The sequence below is a fragment of the Balaenoptera musculus genome, chromosome 13, assembly GCF_009873245.2.
Source record: "Balaenoptera musculus isolate JJ_BM4_2016_0621 chromosome 13, mBalMus1.pri.v3, whole genome shotgun sequence".
Taxonomy (NCBI): domain Eukaryota; kingdom Metazoa; phylum Chordata; class Mammalia; order Artiodactyla; family Balaenopteridae; genus Balaenoptera; species Balaenoptera musculus.
Genome location: NC_045797.1, coordinates 83,588,198 through 83,608,183, shown reverse-complemented (window position 1 = coordinate 83,608,183; position 19,986 = coordinate 83,588,198). Strand labels below are relative to the sequence as shown.

General features: G+C 46.9%; 1 protein-coding gene across 6 annotated transcripts in view; it reads left to right on the top strand.

The window, feature by feature from the left end:
- GRHL1 (grainyhead like transcription factor 1) overlaps nucleotides 1-17,810 on the top strand; it is a 47,971-nt gene extending 30,161 nt beyond the window's left edge. For 3 of the 6 annotated variants that reach the window (XM_036873263.1, XM_036873261.1, XM_036873262.1), the window contains exons 9-16: nucleotides 1,534-1,692; nucleotides 6,771-6,858; nucleotides 8,109-8,248; nucleotides 9,324-9,361; nucleotides 11,507-11,598; nucleotides 11,936-12,021; nucleotides 14,547-14,611; nucleotides 15,792-17,810. In XM_036873263.1, the coding sequence (XP_036729158.1) occupies nucleotides 1,534-1,692; nucleotides 6,771-6,858; nucleotides 8,109-8,248; nucleotides 9,324-9,361; nucleotides 11,507-11,598; nucleotides 11,936-12,021; nucleotides 14,547-14,611; nucleotides 15,792-15,906 (783 nt within the window). In that variant the 3' untranslated portion in view covers nucleotides 15,907-17,810. The remainder of the gene's footprint in view (nucleotides 1-1,533; nucleotides 1,693-6,770; nucleotides 6,859-8,108; nucleotides 8,249-9,323; nucleotides 9,362-11,506; nucleotides 11,599-11,935; nucleotides 12,022-14,546; nucleotides 14,612-15,791) is intronic. The other 3 variants (XM_036873259.1, XM_036873260.1, XM_036873258.1) reach the window with 3 other exon arrangements.
- Nucleotides 17,811-19,986: the final 2,176 nt, after the last annotated feature.

Genomic DNA, 19,986 nt, shown 5'->3' with positions numbered 1-19,986 from the left:
CGGCAGGAGGGGACAGGAGCAGGAAGAGGGGCAGGACAGAGGGGGGGCGGGGCCACGCTGCCAGCGTGTCCTCGGCACGAGAGAGCGGACGAGGCTGAGTGGAGGGACGAGTGAGAGACGACTTCTCTGTCTGTTTATTTGGACAAGTTCTCAATCTTTTTAGGATGTTTTGGTCTCTTCCTACTTAAAAACAGTATATAGACTAGAGCAAGAATAGAAACCCTGGTTCAGCATTTTGCGTACCTTCTGGAGAACGTTCTTTGTCCTGTGGCTATAATTTTTTTCTCCTTACCCTCTGTTCCCACTCCGTTCTCTCTTATCTTACCTTCTTACAGGTTTCCCCCCTCTGCTGACTGAAACGTCTCCCTCCCTCTCTGGGTCTTGCTTCAGCCAGCGGCATCCTGCATGACCACGACTGTGGCGGATCTGTTTTTGGTTGTTAGGGCTGCAGGGTTGTCACCTCATGCACGGTCTGGCAGGAATCCAGAGTAAGGGTCTAGGGTCTTTGAAATGCGCCAACCGGTTTTAAAAACTGTAATTCCAATAATACCCACTATGTGGTGCTCATGCATCAGAAATAAATTCTAAAACTAAAGCATTGACGGGGAGCTCAAAAACCTGTGACCAAGCGTGGAGAGGTTAAAATCCAGAATCACAAATACCGGGTGGGACGGGGCGGGGCGGGGTGGGGCGGGGTGGGGGAAATGGAGCGTGTTGGTGTTCTGTACAAGGTTCACCTGGGTCTCTCTAAGGAACAGTTTCCTAAATTCCAGAATATTGGGACATAGATGTTACAGGTCATCCTAGGAGGTGGTGTAGACGTAAAGACAGACGGATCCCCAAAGAGTTAGTTGCAAGCTCTAAAACAGCTGCAGAGAGAACGTATACCATTTGGAACATTCAAAAATGACATCAAGAAAGACAACCAGGGCTTCCCTGGTGGCGCAGTGGTTGAGAATCTGCCTGCCAATGCAGGGGACATGGGTTCGAGCCCTGGTCTGGGAGGATCCCACATGCCACGGAGCAACTGGGCCCGTGAGCCACAATTACTGAGCCTGCACGTCTGGAGCCTGTGCTCCGCAACAAGAGAGGCCACGATGGTGAGAGGCCCGCGCACCGCGATGAAGAGTGGTCCCCACTTGCCGCAACTGGAGAAGGCCCTCGCGCAGAAACGAGGACTCAACACAGTCATAAATAAATAAAAAAAAAAAAAAAATAAAAAAAAAAAAAAAAAAAAAGAAAGACAACCAGCCTCAGCCCCACCGTAGGATACTAAATAAGTGTTCTGGGGGGAGAATTGACAGGGGGTCAAAGCTGCTGTCTGTTTTTTCCCTTTAAGGTCTGCATTCTTATGACCAAAGGTGGTTTTAAAATAAACCCTTTGTTACCTCTTTAAAAAATCTTTTAAACAAGAAGCTGAGCTCTCATTTAGAGCATATTTGGATAGGTTCAGTGACATTACTATTTTTACAAGCTGCGCGAAGGTTGACCGTCAGTGCCTGGTGCTTACAGAACCTTTTCTTCGCTTTGCAGGTTTTCATCTCCGTGAACTGCTTAAGCACAGATTTCTCTTCTCAGAAAGGTGTGAAGGGGTTGCCTCTGAACATTCAGATCGACACCTATAGCTATAACAACCGCAGCAACAAGCCTGTGCATCGGGCGTACTGCCAGATAAAAGTCTTCTGTGACAAGGTAAGGCTGCCGACTCGGCAGGGACACTTAGAATACAGCGTGCAAGGGGCACCCTTCCTCACAGGAAAAGACCAGGAGCTGTTTAAGTTCAATAAGAATGTGTTGCTGATAATATAAAATACCTTATTTTAAATAAGCAATTCATGTTTTAGCCATGCAAAATCACATTATATAGGGGAGAAAAATAATCTCCTTTTGACTGAAAAACTGGAAGCGTCGATGAGCACATTTTGTCGGGCGTGTCTGATAGGATGGCACACAGGGACTCGTGCCAGCTGCACCCAATCCTTGGTGGCCCCTCAGCTTACGGGGACCTGCAGGCCGCGGCTGCGGTGTTGGAGCTCTTCCTGAGCTCTGGGTCTGAGGACTCTGCGCGTGTGTTTTCACTGGCTCACCTCCCTCCAGGCTGTTTGGCAAGTTGTCAGCCAGCTCACTAAGGCAGGAGAAAATGAGATTCAGATTCTTCTTGACAGCAGCAGGTAGGCAGGAAGAGAGAGCACAGGCCCAAATGATGTCAGTGTCATTTCTTTTCTCTGGTATGACTGCTTTTTTTCTGGAGAAGAGATGTGCACTTTTGCCAGGTGCAGAGCGAGGGGCTCAGCTGGATTAAATCCAGAGAGAAGCTATAGGCCCACGCTGGTTTGGGGTCTGGAGACAGTGGTATCCTCAAGAACGGGGCGGAGCCGTCCGCTGAACTAAGATTGAAGAAGACTCTGACTTTTCCCACTCAGAAATATCGGACTGTATTTTTTTTTGCCAGTCTCCTCTTTTCATCCTGTTAAAGCCTCTCTGTTATTAAGATTTTTAAAAGGTACTAGGAAACTGGCAGTGTATTTGCCATCAGGGGTCTGGTGTCCTGGCCTGTGTTCTGGGTGCACAGAGCAAGCATGCGGCCCTACGTGGATGAGCCTGAGGCCCTCCGGGCCCAGAGGACTCCCTCAAACACCCAGGCTCAGCGATGTTTACCGAGTACCGGCCACGTGCCTGATAACGTGCTAGGTGTATTAGTTCTCTGCTGCTGTGAACAAATTACCACAAACTTAGTGACTCAAAACTACACACATCCATCATCTTACAGTTCTGTAGGTCAGAAGTCTGACCCAAGCCTTACTGGGCTAAAATCAAGGTGTTGGAAGACTGATTCCTTTCTGGAGTCCCTAGGGGAGAACCTGTTTCCTTGCTTTTCTGCTTTCCAGAGGCCGCCCGCATTCCTTGGCTCATGGCCCCTTCCATCTTCAGAGCCGTCCTCACAAGTGCTCCTCTGGCTCTCCTGCTGCCATGGACCCTTGTGATTAGCTTGGGCTCACGCAGGTGCCCCAGGATACTCTTCCTGTCTTAAAGTCAGCTGGGGAGCAGCCTCCTTCTCCTCTGCTGTGTAAGCTGACAGAGTCACAGGTTCTAGGGTTCAGACGTGGACAGCTTTGAGGGGCGTTAGTCTACCCACCGCAGTGCTTTAACATGTGCTGCATTTTACAAATGACAGGTCGCGTCTGCTGTAGAGCAGGGATTTCTGACCCTAAGTCACATCTCTTTCCTTCATACCACATTCTTCTTTTTAGCCAAAAGACAAACTATTGCGATGTCCATGTTCCTTTTTGAAAAATCTAGGGAGACATTAAAGTTTTATCCGTTTAAAAAATTTTCTGACATCTGCTGTTTCTTTTATTTGTTTGTTTGTTTGTTTGTTTATTTATTTATTTATTTTTGGCTGCGTTGGGTCTTTGTTGCTGCACACGGGCTTTCTCTAGTTGTGGCGAGCGGGGGCTACTCTTTGTTGGCGGTGTGCAGGCTTCTCATTGCGGTGGCTTCTCTTGTTGTGGAACACAGGCTCTAGGCACGTGGGCTTCAGTAGTTGCAGCAGGCGGGCTCAGTAGTTGTGGCTCACAGGCTCTGGAGCACAGGCTCAGTAGTTGTGGCGCACGGGCTTAGTTGCTCCGCAGCATGTGGGATCTTCCCGGGCCAGGGCTCGCACCTGTGTCCCCTGCACCGGCAGGCGGATTCTTAACCACTGCGCCACCAGGAAGCCGTCCACTGGCTTTTGAACACGTGGACTGAGGCTCCGGTAACCGTGTTCATGTCTAATTTCCGTGTCAGTTCTGGGTTGTTTCAGTGGTTTGATCATCCTCCTCACTCTTGGTCTCCTGCCTCCCTGCATGCCTGGCATCTCACTGGACACCAGACGTGTGAGTTTTACCTTGTTGGGGGCTGGATGTTTCTGTCATCCTGTGAATCTTCTCGCGCCTTGTCCTGAGATCTAGTGAAGTTCCTTGGAAACAGGCTGGTCTCCCCAGGTCTCCCGTTTCCTGTCTGCTGGGCGGGTCTGGGGCAGTGCTCAGTGTCAGGCCGTTCTTCCCCACGGCTGAGGCGAGCTCTTCCTGCCTCTTCTGCCCCGTGCCCGTGAATTATCCGTTTTTCCAGTCTGATCACTGGGAGCAGGTGCTGCTTCTGGCCCTGGCCTCTAGTCTTTTCTCTAGGTGTGTTCTGCTCCCCGACTGTGGGTGGCTTCCTCACACTGTGCGCTCTCGGCGCTCTGCTGAGTGTGTGGGCCCCTCTGAAGACAGCCAGGGTTCTTTCTCTCCCAACTTTCCTCTTTGCCACTTTGCCTGCCGCCTTGATCTCTCTGCTTCGCCTCTGCCTTCTCATTCCGAGGAATCTGGCTCGTGGAGACCCCCGGACATCCCTCCCTGGGCCGCAGCCTGGAAACTCTGGAGGGTGCTCAGCACCTGGGGGTCTCGCCTCGCTGGTTTCCCGTTTCTAGGGAATTGCTCTTCCTCATTGCCTGGTGGCTGGGGCCTTCAGAATCCTTGTTTCATGCACTTGGTCATTCTGTCAGTTGTTTCTGAGCAGAGGGTAAATCTTGAGTGGAAGCAAAAGCCGCTTCTCATTCTTTGTAGATGTAGCTGATAAATAAGGAGGAAAGTGTCCTATTTTGTAAAACTTCCTTTTAGGGAATATAACTTAACCATCTACATGAAGTTATTGTTAGACTGTTAGAAGGACCTGAGAGATACCGACCAACTCCAGTCGGTAACTCGAGGAGACAGACTGGCGATCTCTGCCTGTTCTCCGCCGTCAGGGAGGGGATGTTTGCGTCAGTATCACGTAGCAGTGTTGATAAGCAGGTTGTATGTTTACTGGTGCATTAGTGGAGCAACACCCTCTAAAAGGCAGAAGGGGGTTTTGTATTCTGTATTTTAAAATGTGGTTTTGTTGTACAATCGTGCCAAAATCAGTGGGATGATTTTTACTGCCTCTCTTTGCTATTAGGGAATTTATTTACAGAAAGGTAAGTCACCTTAAGTCAAGTAAGTTCATACCTGAATAACTTTGTAAAGAAATCTACGTCATCCAGAAAAAATGCCAGTAGGTCAAGCAAAATGACTAACGAATAGTTTTGTTTTTATTGCACTTGCTTGCTTACTTTCAGGTCGTGCTTGTTACTAACAGGCTTGTGGGTTCAGCTGTGCGGCAGTGCCGTTCTCTGTGTGGTTGGAGCACACTGTGTACACATGCCCTCTTTGTAGGCCTGGGAGCATACTTTTTCTCTTTTAGGTGACTGCAGATTTCTAGTTAAACGTTCGCTTTTGTGAGTCACAGTTGGTCCTATCTGTCACTTAGTAGATGCCAAGTCCTTGGACAGAATCACAGTTTTCAGTGACCACATTGCCCATACAGGAAAGTACAATCAAAGCAGGGTTAACTTGTGTTTTTTCTTTCATTTTCTTATTAATAGACAACAAGAAAAGTCACTTGTGTCTTTGAAGCCAGTGTGTGGTACATTAATGGATTTTCTTAACTTTCCATTTAACCTGGCCACGTCAATTGTTGAGGGGAATTTTGCTCTATTTATTTGTTTTTTAAATAAGTGTTTTCCTGTGATTTCATATAGTTAAAAATCGTTTTAAGAATGGGCTTTTTATGGGCAGAAGACCTAAATAGACATTTCTCCAAAGAAGATATACAGATGGCCTACAGACACATGAAAGAATGCTCAACATCATTAATCATTAGAGAAATGCAAATCAAAACTACAATGAGATATCATCTCACACCAGTCAGAATGGCCATCATCAAAAAATCTAGAAACAATAAATGCTGGAGAGGGTGTGGAGGAAAGGGAACACTCTTGCACTGTTGGTGGGAATGTAAATTGATACAGCCACTGTGGAGAACAGTATGGAGGTTCCTTAAAAAACTACAAATAGAACTACCATACGACCCAGCAATCCCACTACTGGGCATATACCCTGAGAAAACCATAGGTCAAAAAGAGTCATGTACCAAAATGTTCATTGCAGCTCTATTTACAATAGCCAGGACATGGAAGCAACCTAAATGTCCATCGACAGATGAATGGATAAAGATGTGGCACATATATACAATGGAATATTACTCAGCCATAAAAAGAAATGAAATGGAGGTATTTGTAATGAGGTGGATGGAGTTAGAGTCTGTCATACAGAGTGAAGTAAGTCAGAAAGAGAAAAACAAATACAGTATGCTAACACATATATATGGAATCTAAGGGAAAAAAAAAAAAGGCCAGGAAGAACCTAGTGGCAAGACGGGAATAAAGACACAGACCTACTAGAGAATGGACCTGAGGATATGGGGAGGGGGTGGGGTGAGATGTGACAGGGTAAGGGAGTGTCATGGACATATATACACTACCAAATGTAAAATAGATAACTAGTGGGAAGCAGCCGCATAGCACAGGGAGATCAGCTCGGTGCTTTGTGACCACCTAGAGGGGTGGGATGGGGAGGGTGGGAGGGAGGGAGATGCAAGAGGGAAGAGAAATGGGAACATATTGTATATGTATAACTGATTCACTTTGGTATAAAGCAGAAGCTAACACACCATTGTAAGGCAATTATACTTCAATAAAGATGTTTAAAAAAAAAAAAAAAAGAATGGGCTTTTTAGAGGAAACTACTGTGATAAGCTTCATGAGTATAATAAGCGATGCAGCTCATTTCCAAAGAGGAGATATTTTCCCCCCATAGGTCAGGATAAGAGTTAAATATTTTCAAGAGGATCAGATAAACAGAACCACGTCTTGTCTTCTCTTGACCTAGGGAGCTGAACGGAAAATCAGGGATGAAGAACGAAAACAAAGCAAAAGAAAAGGCAAGTGTACTGACCCCAGCTCCCAGTTGAATGCCTGTAAGTAGAAGTGTTTTCACCAAGCATTTTAGACCTTTTCCATTCAGAACAGTGGCTTGAAGGTTTCAAGCAGAAGATAGAGTGGTGGATAGTTTTTACTGCTGTGAGGTGGTAGCTTTGCTTCCTTTAACCAGGTACAAGGACAGGTGAGGGCTGAACTAAGTCATTTTCTGGGGACTGCAGGAAGGATTCCTGAGTTTCTCCAGAGTTCAGACGATTTTGGCTGTCAGTTCTGGTTCAGGTTGCTGGCTCCAGTCCTGAAAAATAGCACACAGTCTGCCCGAATAGCTCATGATGAAATTGGAGCTTGTCTAGCTTTTTAAGAATAACACCCTTTGGAATTCAGGTTGTCTTCATTCCAAATGAGTGTGGTGTTCTTATGTTGAGTATTCTGACATTTGCAGAATCTGTAGGGCTTCTGTTTGGACATGGCACTGGGAAAGCTTTTTCGCTTTTTCTTTTTTAGCGTGACCAGCATTCACGTTCACAAAATCCTGTAGCTCTCAACTACAAGGAAAAAAAAAAAGCAAGCTGCTCTGTGCAGGCAGCGCTTCATCCACAGTATGCGGGCGGCCACACCTGTTCTCTTCGTGGCTGGCGCCCAGCAGACGTGGCCTGAGTGCAGCAGTCAGGGCCGTCTCACTGGCATCACGCTGCAGCCTCACGACGTCACTTCAGAGAGCAGCTAACCGGCTAGGAAAGCTCGTCACTAAGCACCGCAGGGTGGGGGATGATGGAGTCTGTAATTCAGTTAATAAGAGTTAGATAGTCATGCTGACTCTCAGCCTCCCTGAGGTTCGGTTCTGAAGATGAAGGTCTGAAGTTCAGGTTCGTGTTCTGAATTCAGGAGTACGTTGCTGTCAGAACAAATTATCTAATGAGGAGAGCTAGCATGAAATTACTTCCAAATTATGTTTATACAGTCATAAGTTTTAGCCTTTCAGGCAGAAACTAAACGTGCTTTGCCTCTGTTCTGGGTCTTCTGGTTGTGTGTGTGTCTGTGTCTGCTTAAAGATGGCTTTTTCTCTCCTGATTTTGATAAGATGTGCAATTGGTTTTAGTGCGGATACGAACGACCCATTCCTTCACATAAGCTGTGATTTCTCTCAGTTCAGGCAGCGTGACCCGTATCTGATCTTCCTCTACAACTTAAGTTTCTTAAACAGTGAGGAAAACGCTCTCTGGCCTGCGTCCAGTCTGCGTGTGTAAGCTGTTGACTGTGGCGTCCTCATTTTTTTTTTTTTTTTAAGTTTCTGATGTCAAAGTACCGCTGCTTCCCTCTCACAAACGAATGGATATCACGGTTTTCAAGCCCTTCATTGATCTCGACACCCAGCCTGTCCTCTTCATTCCTGACGTGCACTTCGCCAACCTTCAGCGGGGCGCTCACGTAGGTAACCAGGATCCCAGGGTGGCTGCAAGGAAGTGAAACTCCGCAGAAAGAAAGTCTTTGGCATTACTCATGGCAAGCAGAAGCCAAAACTTCATGAGGCCTGGCCAGTGTTAGGTGTCAGCTCTCTGGAGTGTTCGGTTTGGGCAACATGATGTCCATGCAGTCAAGTGTGTGTAAGCATTGTTGGTGGAACCACAGTACAAGACCCGGCAAGTTAATTCTGTGTGAATTTATCTATTTGTGTCTTAGCTCATTTAAAGGATACTGGAGTAGTAGCAGAATTTGGAGTTTGAGTCTGTGGTCCTGTGAATTTAACTTACATGGGTCTGGACAGGAGGGAAAAGCCAGAGGAATGCCCGCGGTGGGATCCGTAATGGGATAAAGCACATCTGAGGGCTCTCTCTATGGTTTAAGTTAGGGGATCATCACTGGCACATGTTCGGCTGTGTTTTGGCGACTAATGTGAAATTTAACAAATACGCAGTCAGCTTTGCTTGGAGCAGAAACTCAGTGGAGGTAGGACCTGGGTGGAGTGCAGCGTGCCCGCCAAGCTGAGCTCAGGGAAATACCCCAAAGACGTCTGCCGTGGGCTTTGTACACAGATTCCTACAGACATGAGTTTTCAGAATTCTTCAGGAAAGTCACTGCCAATGTCTTCAGTTTCTAATGAGAAGCTTTGGGGTGAGCAGGGGTCAGCAGTCTTGTGCTGTAAAGGGTCAAATAATAAACATTGTAGGCTTTTGGGGGTCAGACGGTCTCTGTTGTGACCACTCACCTGTGCCATTGTGGGGTCAGAAGCACCATAAACCCTGCGCCATGAATGGGTGTGGCCGTGTGCCAATAATAAGCAGGCACAGGGCCAGGCTTGTCTCGTGGGCTGTAGTTTGCCAACCCCTGAGTTAGAGGAGTTTAAGACATCCTCAAGAATCTGGGTATTGAAAAATAAGGCTAGAGGATTTTGTATGAGATTGGTCACATTCAGAATTATTTTCATTTTGGGAATAATTCATTTAAGGTCTAAAGTATTTTAGCATATTCTTGAAAAGCAGTCTCTTTTTTTTTTTGGTCTTAGGTCCTTCCCATTGCCTCAGAAGAATTGGAGGGTGAAGGGTAAGATTTATGTTTTGTTTTAGCAAATTCTTTTTATTTTGAAACAGTCTCAAACGTATAGAATAATTATAATACAAAGAACTCATTTTTTTCCTGAGCCATTTGAGAGTAAGTTGCGGACCCAGTGACCCATCCATCATCCCTCAATACTTTGGTGGATGTTTCCACAAATGAGGATGTTCTCCTGCGTGAAGAAGTCAGGATACTGACATTGAGACCTTAGTACCTGCCAGTCTGTGTTCCCACCCAGGCTTCGCCAGTTGTTCCAGTGATATCCTTTATGGCAAGAAAAGGTCCAGTTCAGACTCCCACAGTGTATTTAGTTGTCCTGTCTCCTTAATCTCCTTCAATCTGGAACGGCCTCAATCTCCCCTTGACTTTCCTGAGCTAATACTTCTGAAGGTTACAGACCCGTGTTTTGTAGGACATCCCTCTGCCTGGGTCTGTCCTTTGTTTCCTCTTGGTTGGGGTAGATGATGCGTCTTGGCGGGAACGTCACAGACAAGGCCCTGCTCTCAGTGTGTCCTGTCGGGGGCACACACTTTCAGTGCACCCCACGGCGGGTGACGTTCGCTCTGATCGCTCGAATCAGGCGGTGTCTACCAGGCTTCTCACTGTGGGGTTGCTCTTCTCCTTTTGTAGTAAGTGTTTTGAGGGGAGGTGCTTTGTAGCTTTGTAAATATCTCATTCCTTGCCCCACTTTGCATTTCTTCATTTACATGTTTATATCAGCATGGACTTGCGATTTCTCGTTTTATTCAGTAAGTTCGGATCCATCAGCGTCATTTACTCTGCTCACGTTGTCCCGGGGCTACGGGGCCCCTCAAGCTTTTGCTCCTGGATCCCTTTGACATGACCCTCCTGTCCTCACTGCTCGAGCACTTCCTCACTTTCAGGCAGAGTGTGTTCCAGGCACTTGCGTTTTCCCTTCTCCGGCCCTCAAATCAGCCTCTTCTCCAAGAAACCCTGATTCCTTGTGGAGACTGGGCTTTAGAAACCCAGAGGAGGCCCCTGGGTGTGCTTGTTGCTCTTGAGGTGTCGCTGCTCCCCGCACCTGGGGGCACCCTCCTCGGCCCACGCCAGCAGCCCTCCCACTCAGCACTCTACCATATTGAGGGTCCAGCCCCCCTCTTTGGGCCATCCTGGCTGCCCGTGCCCACCCGAATTGGCCACAGGCCTTCTCTCTGCCTCTTTAACTCATTGTGTTCTCAGACATAAATCCTGCAGGTGCTTTCGTTGGAGGTCTGTTACGTGCTGGAAGCTGAGACAGAGTACTTTAAGGCCCAGCCTCTATTCTTGAAGTGATGATTCTGCTCAGAATTCTGCAAGCACTTATTTCATTTTCAGGTTTTTTTTACTATTTTCTTGCTCACCTACTCTGAACCTCACAACATTGAACACCGCATAACTTGTGACTTTGACAGCCAATCACTCTGATCTTTTCACGTCTTTCTCCAAATGTACTGTAAACGTTTCCCCTTTTTATTTCCGCTGACACTGCTGTATTTTAACCCTTTGGAATTTTATGCTACGATTGTCTCCAAAGTCCTCCAACTGGTTCTTCTGCTTGTAGGTCCTGGAGTCCCCTCCGATCTCTACCACACACTGATTACAGCATTCTTGTCTCACAGAACTTTCAGATTCCCTGATAACTGCAACATAAAGTCTAGAATTCCTCAGAGCTGAATGATCAAGATTTTCCAGATTAGATTTATCTTCTTCTGGAACATTCTGTTTCAGCCAGCCTGGCTTTGCATTTTCCCGCTCACACTTCCTCCCTTTTTTGACATGCCCTCTCCTCTGCTACCACCTTCATGTACGTCTCAGATCCCACCTCCTTCATAAGTGTTTTCCTGGAAAGAAACTGCGTTCCCGCACCTGCAGCTTGAGCTATGTAAGAGCAGCCAGGGTGTCTGGCAGGTGCCTGAGTGTAGTCCCAGCTCTGCCATTCAGTAGCGCGAGCCTGGTTCACTTGGCATCTTTCCTTGGGCCTCAGATTTTCATCCACAAAATAAGGAAGCTGGACCAGATAGAGAACGAAGGTCATTTTAAATCTAAGATTCAGCGATACACCCCCAAACTCCTTTTGCTTCTGCTAGTGATTTAAGGTGAAGTCACTAATTGCATACTTCGGATCACCTGCAGGTCTAACTTGAAAAGGGGGCCTTATGGCTCGGAAGACGATTTTGTGATCCCTCCTCCTGCTAAGCTGAGCCGAGTAGAAGAACCAAAGAGAGGTGCGTTGGTTTACGTTTCCTAGTGGGAGTTTTCAGTGGGAAGTGAGCTCTGAATTTGTCAAAAGCATACACTGCTCAAACAGATCTCATCGGTGTTGACTTCTTTGAGTGTTCCTCCATCAGACCAGCTCCTGGCTTGAGCTGGGACTTCCAGCAGAGTTAAAAGAAGCTGAAAGCTGTGTTCCTTAAGACAGATTTTATATCGGTTCATGCTTGCTGTCCTTAATGTGGACATCTCCTTTTATTTTAACCAATACCCACGGTCTTTTTTCTTATTTTGCTCCTGTCAATGAAGTTCACTTTTCTTTTTCCCTCCTTATTCCCGATTGGGGGTCAGTGCTGCTCTATGTGCGAAAGGAGTCGGAAGAAGTCTTCGATGCCCTGATGCTCAAGACTCCGTCTTTGAAAGGCCTGATGGAAGCTGTAAGTAAGAGGAACTTCGTGGTTCTCTTTGAAAAGTAAAAACAAACTTACATAGAATTGGATGGGAGCAAGTCTTACCAGACCACCCGGATTTGTGTGTGGTACTGAAGCCTTTCCTGATCCCGGCGCCGTGTCTGTGGCTGCAGCACGTGCCACGTTTTACCCCACGTCCCAAGGTCCTCAGTGGCTGCAGGGCTGTCCCACCTCAGACCGCTGCACCCAGCGCACTGGTTGGTAGCTAGTAATCACTCAGCAAAGTCTAATCCTCTGAATTGAGTGAATTTGCGATGACCTATGCAATAGTTTAATTTTCATAGACTTGGTTAAAGGGAGATTGCCACTTAAACTACTGAGAAGCCGACAAAAGTTAATTCTAGCGAATAAAATCTTAAAAACTTCACGCATAAAACAGTGGCGCCTCGGTCTGCCTTTGAAACTCCTGATCTGGGGCGTGACCGAACTTGTGTCAAGATCTTACTCAGAGCCTATTCATGAAAATGTAGACGTGTGACCAGAGACGACCACAGCCCCTCCTGCAGGATCTCAGCAAAGGGCCCACAAGCAAACTGACCCCATCCTGCCCCTAAGACATCAGAGAGAGATGTGAGAAGGGTGCCATGCTGATTCCCCGTTTTGGCTTTGCCCCAGGGTGAAACTCAAGGAATCAGCACTGTGTCTTGATATTTATCAACCTCGGCCCCCTGTAAATCATCGGGATCTTTGAGCTCAAAGCACGCCCATAACTGGGCTGGAGATAGGTTTCTCCCGGCTCCCCCCAGCCCCTGACTACTGCAGTGTGTTGGATTCATTTAAGAAACATTTGTTAAGGGCCTGCTTTGTGCCAGGCACCGTCGTTCTGGGCCCTGGAGTTAGAAGGGTACGTGACACAGTGCCAAATGGAGCTTAGGTTCTAGTTAGGAAGACAGAGACAATAACGTAAACAAAGACATTACTGTGTAATTTGCCAGGTACTGATAAATGCGATGGAGAAAACTAAAGCAGGGCAGCAGGACAGAGGCTGGGGGCGCTATCGCTCAGCCCCTCAGGGAGCTCGGCGTTCACAGCGGCTCTTAGGCCGTTCCTGCCCCGGCACCACAGCCAGCGCCACCCGTAGCCCTCTGCTTCCTGTGATTTCTCCTGGGTCCCTCTGGCTTCCCTTGTCTTCTGACAGCCCTTCTTAAGAATCACACAAACTCTTGATTATGGGGAGAGGAGAATGTGAAAAAAAAGTCACTATGCCGAATATAACTTGTTCGCAACTCATGAGGAATTCATTACAGTCTTCCATCTCCTGGGCGGGGATTACATAAATATACAAAGAATTACTATCCAGTGATACAGAAAAGAAATGAACTTGTTTGTATGATGGGAGCTTGGATTTGGTTTGAAATGTATATTTGTGTTAGATTGAAAGTGATCTGAAGGTTGGTCTCCTGAGGCCCCGTTTTCAGGGCCCCCTGGAGCTGTGCTCTTCAGATTGAGGCTGGGTGGGCAGTGACCCCAGCGTGGGAGTGGTCTGGACAGCAGTGCAGATAAAGCGTTTGATCTAGACTGAATCAGCTGTTTGTCCTGTAATAATCCATCCCCTCCCTGTACAGATAACGTTATGCCTGTGCCCTGAGAGGAAAACCTCCAGAGTTTGTACCGTACTGATTTCATCACACTGTGTGGACCACCCATTGGTCATGAAGGGAGGAGGGGCCACACCTTGGCCGGAGCCTCGCTGCCCTCTGGAGAGGCTCTGGGCAGCCCCGGCAGAGGCGCAGGCCTTGCTGTGATCAGGGCCTTGGTGTTCCTTCTGGGCTGTGGGATGTGAAATAGTTTCTTTCCTTCTCATAATTCTGTACCTGAAATTAACTCCTGCTTTGTGCTGGACACGTTTTAATCCCACAGCAGTGCTGGGGTGGGTGAGGTGACATAAGAGGAGGCTGAGGGTTAGAAAGGTCACCTGCCAATGGAAAGTGAGTCAGAACTGATCCCGTTTAGGTGTGTCTGACTCCAAAGCGAGGCCTTTATGTGCTGATTAAAGTACCTGTGACAAGATGGATGTGTGTCATTGTACGCTTGTCAAAACCCGTGGACGTACAGCTCAGAGAGGGAACCCGAGTGGATGGTGGACTTCAGTTCCTAATGGCGATTGAGTCGCCACAGTGTCGGCTCAATCACACATAACAAGTGCAGCACACTGGTGTAGGGGGCAGTGAGCAGCTCTGTAGTTTCCGCTCAGTTTCTCTAGAAACGTAAAACTGCTCTGTGAGGTATTAATTTAAATAAACTATGGCCATATAATAGACTTACGACATCTGTAATCTCGCGAGAAATAACAAACGCCCGATTCCAGCTTTCTCCAAAGGCAGATAACACCCCTCCCCAGGATACAGACGGGCTCTCATCTGTGTCTTTGCATGTGCATCTGTGAGAGATGGAAAGTCGAGTGTCTGTACCACTATATTAATATATATATTGTTTGTTTTTTCAAGCCATGAAAACAGCATTTTGTGATTATTTTTCTTTTACTCTTTCAGATCTCAGACAAATATGATGTTCCCCAAGACAAGATTGGGAAGATATTCAAGAAGTGTAAAAAAGGGTGAGCAGTGACTGGCATTCTTAATACCTCTCAACAGTGTTGATATTACGTAACATGCATGTCATTCACGTGCATTTGTGCCCAGTCAAGAACCAGCTATAGAAGCATCAATGCAAGCATGTATTTTTTCTTAACTAAATCATCCCATAAAGTTGATTTACTTTTCCAGGACATTTTTGTGGGTTTTTTTCAAGTAGAGCCTTTGTTCTTCCCGTGCTTGGCTGCAGTGCAGTGGCTCCAAATTCCAGAGCACGTGATGAAATTTACTAAGGGTGACAACAGTCGCTACCCTGTTTATTGAGCCCTGTCGTGAGTCAGGCACTGGGCTGGGCCCTTCGTGTGTTATTTAATTCTCATGTTACCCTAAGACAGATGCTGCTACTCATAGTTTTTAGACGAGGCAGCCGAGGCCCAGAGAGCCTGAGAGGCTTGTCCAAGAGCAGGTGGTGAGTTAGTGCCGAGGCCATGACTGAAGCTCTGTTTTGACCGACTGCAAAACCTTTGCCCTTCCCACTCCATCCTCCTGCCCTGGATCATGTTTTCAATCGCAGAATATTGCTTCTTTGTCCAGAAGTTAATATTTTTAGTACTGTCTTACTTAAGCGTCTGTGCTGTTTGGCATGGGTAAGCAGGGTATAGAATAAGAATTTTTTGGCTTAATTCTAAAGCAAATGGAATTTTCTAGATGGGCCTAGTGGGAACGGTTGGACTTGATAGTAGTTCAGCTAAACTTTAAGGGTAATTAAATTAAAGGGAAGATAATTTGTCAGGGAGCTCTGGCTTCAGATCATGTAGGTTAATCTTACTGATGTGATTTCGAAAGCTGGACCAATGAAGTGCTCCTCTGTAGACTTATTTTGTTCATTATAATAAATGCTGTTTATTGAATGATTACTACATGCTGAAATAATAACAGTAACTAAGCTAGTGTGTTTTCTTTATCACATGCCCTGCATGTTAAGTGTTTTACTTGAGTCCCTCGTTTAATCCCTACAATAATCTTATAAGGTGGGCACTACTGTTATACCCGTTTCGTAGATGAGGAAATTGAGGCGTAGGGAGGTTTAAGCAGTTTGCCTCCCGCATCCTAGCTAGTACGTGGCAGAGCTAACGGTGAAGGCTGGGTCTGACTGCAGAGCGGGCAGGATTGAGTGGGTCTGTCTTGGCTCCCCTCTTGCAGGATCCTGGTGAACATGGACGACAACATCGTGAAGCATTACTCCAACGAAGACACCTTCCAGCTGCAGATCGAAGAGGCCGGGGGGTTGTACAAACTCACCCTCACCGAGATCTGAGGGCGCCCCGGCCCATGACTCCCAGTGAGCTCAGGGAAGCTGTCACGTGGGCCTTTGGGTTGGCAAGCCGCAGGTTCCCCATTCGGCCACCTTCCAAACATGGGTGGATGTCAGTGGAAGGGGTTCCTTTCCAGTTGGAGATGGTGCCGCATTTGGCTTGGAGATAGCATTGACTATATTGCATTGGCGTTTTTCAGATGACAGAGAAAGCATATACCACGATGTTTGAATTTTCTGATATAAATACTTAGCATTAAAAGTGAAAACTTTGTTCCAAGATTTACTAGATTACCTGGGAACCTTAAGGTATCTGCTACGTTATTTATAAAAATACTGCCTCTTCAGTGCTAGTGGGCCTGCTCACTAGTGCATGTCAGACTCGGTGTAACTATGGCTGCCCCAGGTTATGGGCACGGCACCCCAAGAGGACCAGGTGCGCCCTTTCTCCCTCGGCCTCTCATTCCCCAGTAAATGTTTACTCCAATAGGGCAAGTTTCCGAAGTCTTCCTTTGCAACTCTCTTGAACATATCAACTGCCTCTCTCGTGAAGAACTTAAAGTTACAGTGTGCGTCCGTCAAAGCTAAAGCTGCGTGTACGTAAGTGCAATACGTCTTGAAGGCCCGTGTCTGTAAATGTGTACATACCTGTCTTATATAAATAGATAATATATACATGTGGTGTCCGTGTACATATAGTGGAGAGATGTGATAAGGGCTACCTTAAAGACTTCCTTGAGACGAGAGGATAAGTTATTTTCGATCACCTACACCCAGCAGATAGCATACTGCGCTTAGTGGAACCCACTCAGACGCTTTCTTTGCGTTTTGCCAGACACAGCAGTCATTCAGTAGCATAGCAAAACCTTCTCAGACGACAGAGATTCTGTTTGCTCTTGCAAATGTTATTATGTGGATGTCAGCACTGATTAACAAATGGAGTAAAGGAAAAAACACTGCTGCAGCTCATGACTGCTGTGTCTGCTAGTATCAGTCAGGTGGACCTGACAGGGAATAAACACAGTAATCATCACACGTGCTGTGGTTACTGTGAACTGGGTGACACAACTCAAGATGGAGTTCTTCCTGATCTTCCTGTTACGAGAAATGACTTCTGTTTTATCATGTTCCAGAACCTTCAAGCTTTGGTTGTCTAGTATGCTAACAATTCTAGAAGGCATTCATGAATTTATGAGACTGTGTAACTATGGCAGGGGAACATTTTGTACACAAGTTGAAATACATAAAAATCCTAAAAAGTGTAATTTTGTAACGGAACTAAAATCGCAGGTACCTTTAGGCTCAGGGAGGTAGGTTATTTGTATAAGTAGGGTTGATAGTTACATTCTTACATTAAAATATTCCAATGAAGTATGTGAACTAAATTGCTGGTTTTCTAAGATAAGATATTATGGGACACGGGTCATATAAACAATATTTTATATTTTGTTTTATGGGATCGATTTTGTCTTGTTTTTAATTGTGCAATTGAAGATGTATGTTAAACCAAAGGGATTAAATTTTATATGTCTATTTCGTAATATGTCATTTCCTGTTATTCAGTTTGACTTTTTCCTTTCATTAGTCAGTAAAGCAAAATCTGAGATCTTAAAATAGTAGAGCTGAAAAGAATCACCTTAGCATTTTCTCCTTATTTCCCAGCATGTATATTTGGGTCTCTTCCTTCCTCTTAATTTTTCCTTAGAGGGGTCTGAAATGATCCGAGTAATTGTTAACTGAGGGGGCCCTGAATTAGTTTTCAACTACTGCCAAAATTTAACCACCAAAGCTTAAGATAAACGCTTTCAGACCTAAAACCTTAGTGTTCTTGGTTTTTAAAAGCTTAACAGAAAACGTCTATTCCCTGGTGGTCCAGTGGTTAGGACTTGGTGCTTTCACTGCCGAGGGCCGGGGTTCCATCCCTGGTCGGGGAACTAAGATCTCATAAGCTGTGCAGTGCAGCCGCAAAAAAATAAAATAAAATAAAATAAAATTCTACCAATAATGTCTCAGTTCATCAGAATTTCTAAGTCAAACGGCTATTGTAAGCATATGCAGGTAATCCAGGGCCTAAATGTGATAGACACTAAAATATATTTCTAGTGAACACATGATCATGTGAAGGAAGTAAACTCCCTGATAGATGTCCTGCAATATCTGTGCACCTTGCGCTCTAATCCTTGGGCCACGCGTCAGAACTTCTGAGGCGCGGACTCCGCTCCTGGTCACCCAGCGGCTCCAGAGCCTGTGGGCTGAGGCCCACATATCCTCTCCCTGCGGGGCCTTCCTAGACTCCTCTGCCCGGTCCCCTCACATTCCCTGCCTTCCCGCCTCTGGGTTTCTTTCTCCCTTGGTCACTTAGCTCTTTCTTTTGCCTCAAAGCTTGGCTTTGCCCTGGAGGCGAGGGGCTTCCCCAGTCTCCACAGTGGACGCGCCCGGGTCGCCTGTCCCTGCACTCCTGCTGCACGTTGTGACCCAAAACCGCCTCTCATCTCCCTGGATCGCTGGCACCCAGCCTGGTGCTAGTCACGTGGCAGGCGCTCAGTAACTGATTTTGCGATGATTAAGTGCCACGCTGGTGCCCTTGACGAGCCCCATCCCTTGCAAGACATCATCAGGGAGATGGTTTAGAAGTTAGGAGCTCAGAGCTGAGCGAGGCTGGACCTGGACCTGTAGGGACGGAGTGGGGGTCGTTCGCCTAACCTGGCGGCAGTCAGGAAAGCAGAGCCGCTGAGGCCATCGCAGGGACGGAGTCGCAGGAGAAGGCGAACGCGGCCGCAGGTGTGGAGGGCTGGACCACGCCCGCTCGGGGCCGCCAAGCGCACCCTCATTCGAGATCGCTGCCCTCTGCTCACGCTGTGGGGGCGGCACATTAGTGTCGTCCGGTGTCAGCCGTATGGCATCTCAGCCGCAGGTGCTGGCCACCAGGATACAGCAAATATAGGCTGGTAAGGGGCATCGTCAGGCCTTGAACCCACGCCTCCCCTCCGCCTCCCCCTCGCCAAGGGCGTCACGGCAGGTGTGGTGTAACAGGCCCGCAGACTGTTCCTTCTCTGTTGGGGTCGCTTCTGTCTGACACACACCCTTGGCCCTGAACTCCTTTAGCCGTCACCCCCTTCAAATCTTTTAGCCAAATTTTTAAAAATTTTATAAATGTAACACATGGCTAAGAAAAAAACATAAGCCATTAGAATGAATAGAGCTCCATGAGAGGATCTCTCTGAGGGATGAATTTCCTGCCACCCCAATCCCACGCCTCGGAGAGAACCACCGATCATTTTTCTAAGGCCACACAAGAGTCCTCGAAGCAAACTCAGGTGTACTGTGCATACTGTTTTGCAGGTAGGGTCGTACTATTTTTTTTGCAAACGTTTTCACAAAAACACTATCACTGTTCTTTAGATGTGAGTTCTTTTTAATGACTGCGTTGTGTTCCATTATATAAATAACCATCATCTAATCAGAACCCGCTGATGGACATTTAGGCTGAGATTTTGCCATTACAAACATTGCTGCAGAAGAACCTGCGGGCAGGTCTGTCCTTACGTACTTGTGAGGTAGAATTGTAGGATGAGTTCTCAGCAGAAGAATACTGAGTCAAAGGCTATGGTCTGTGAACATTCTGTAGAGACTGTAAAACTGCCACCCAGAGTAAACCGATTACATTCCTGCCCACTGAACGGGAGTCTGTTTCTCAGCATCTCACTGCTTCCATTTGTGCACCTCTGAGTGCAGGTGAGCGTAACTTCGTGTTCAGTGGCTGTTTGTTCTGTGAACTGTGTGTTTACCTCCTCGAAGGAATAATCTGTTTATTGTCCCGCTTCCTCACTTCTTATGCACTCAGCCCGGGGCCGCCTGACTTCTGTCCCTGCCACGCCATCTGTGGAGCTCTGTGCAGCGTGCGTGATGATCTCCTTTAATCCTCACGGGACCAGTGAGGGGGGATATCGCCCCATTTCACGGAGGAGGTTCAGGAGATCACACTGCTAGGGAGAGACAGCAGTACGTCCAACTCCAACCCTCCGTTTCTTTCCACTGTCACATGCTGTGTCCACTGCAAATGCTCTTTTCAAGGTTACCGAT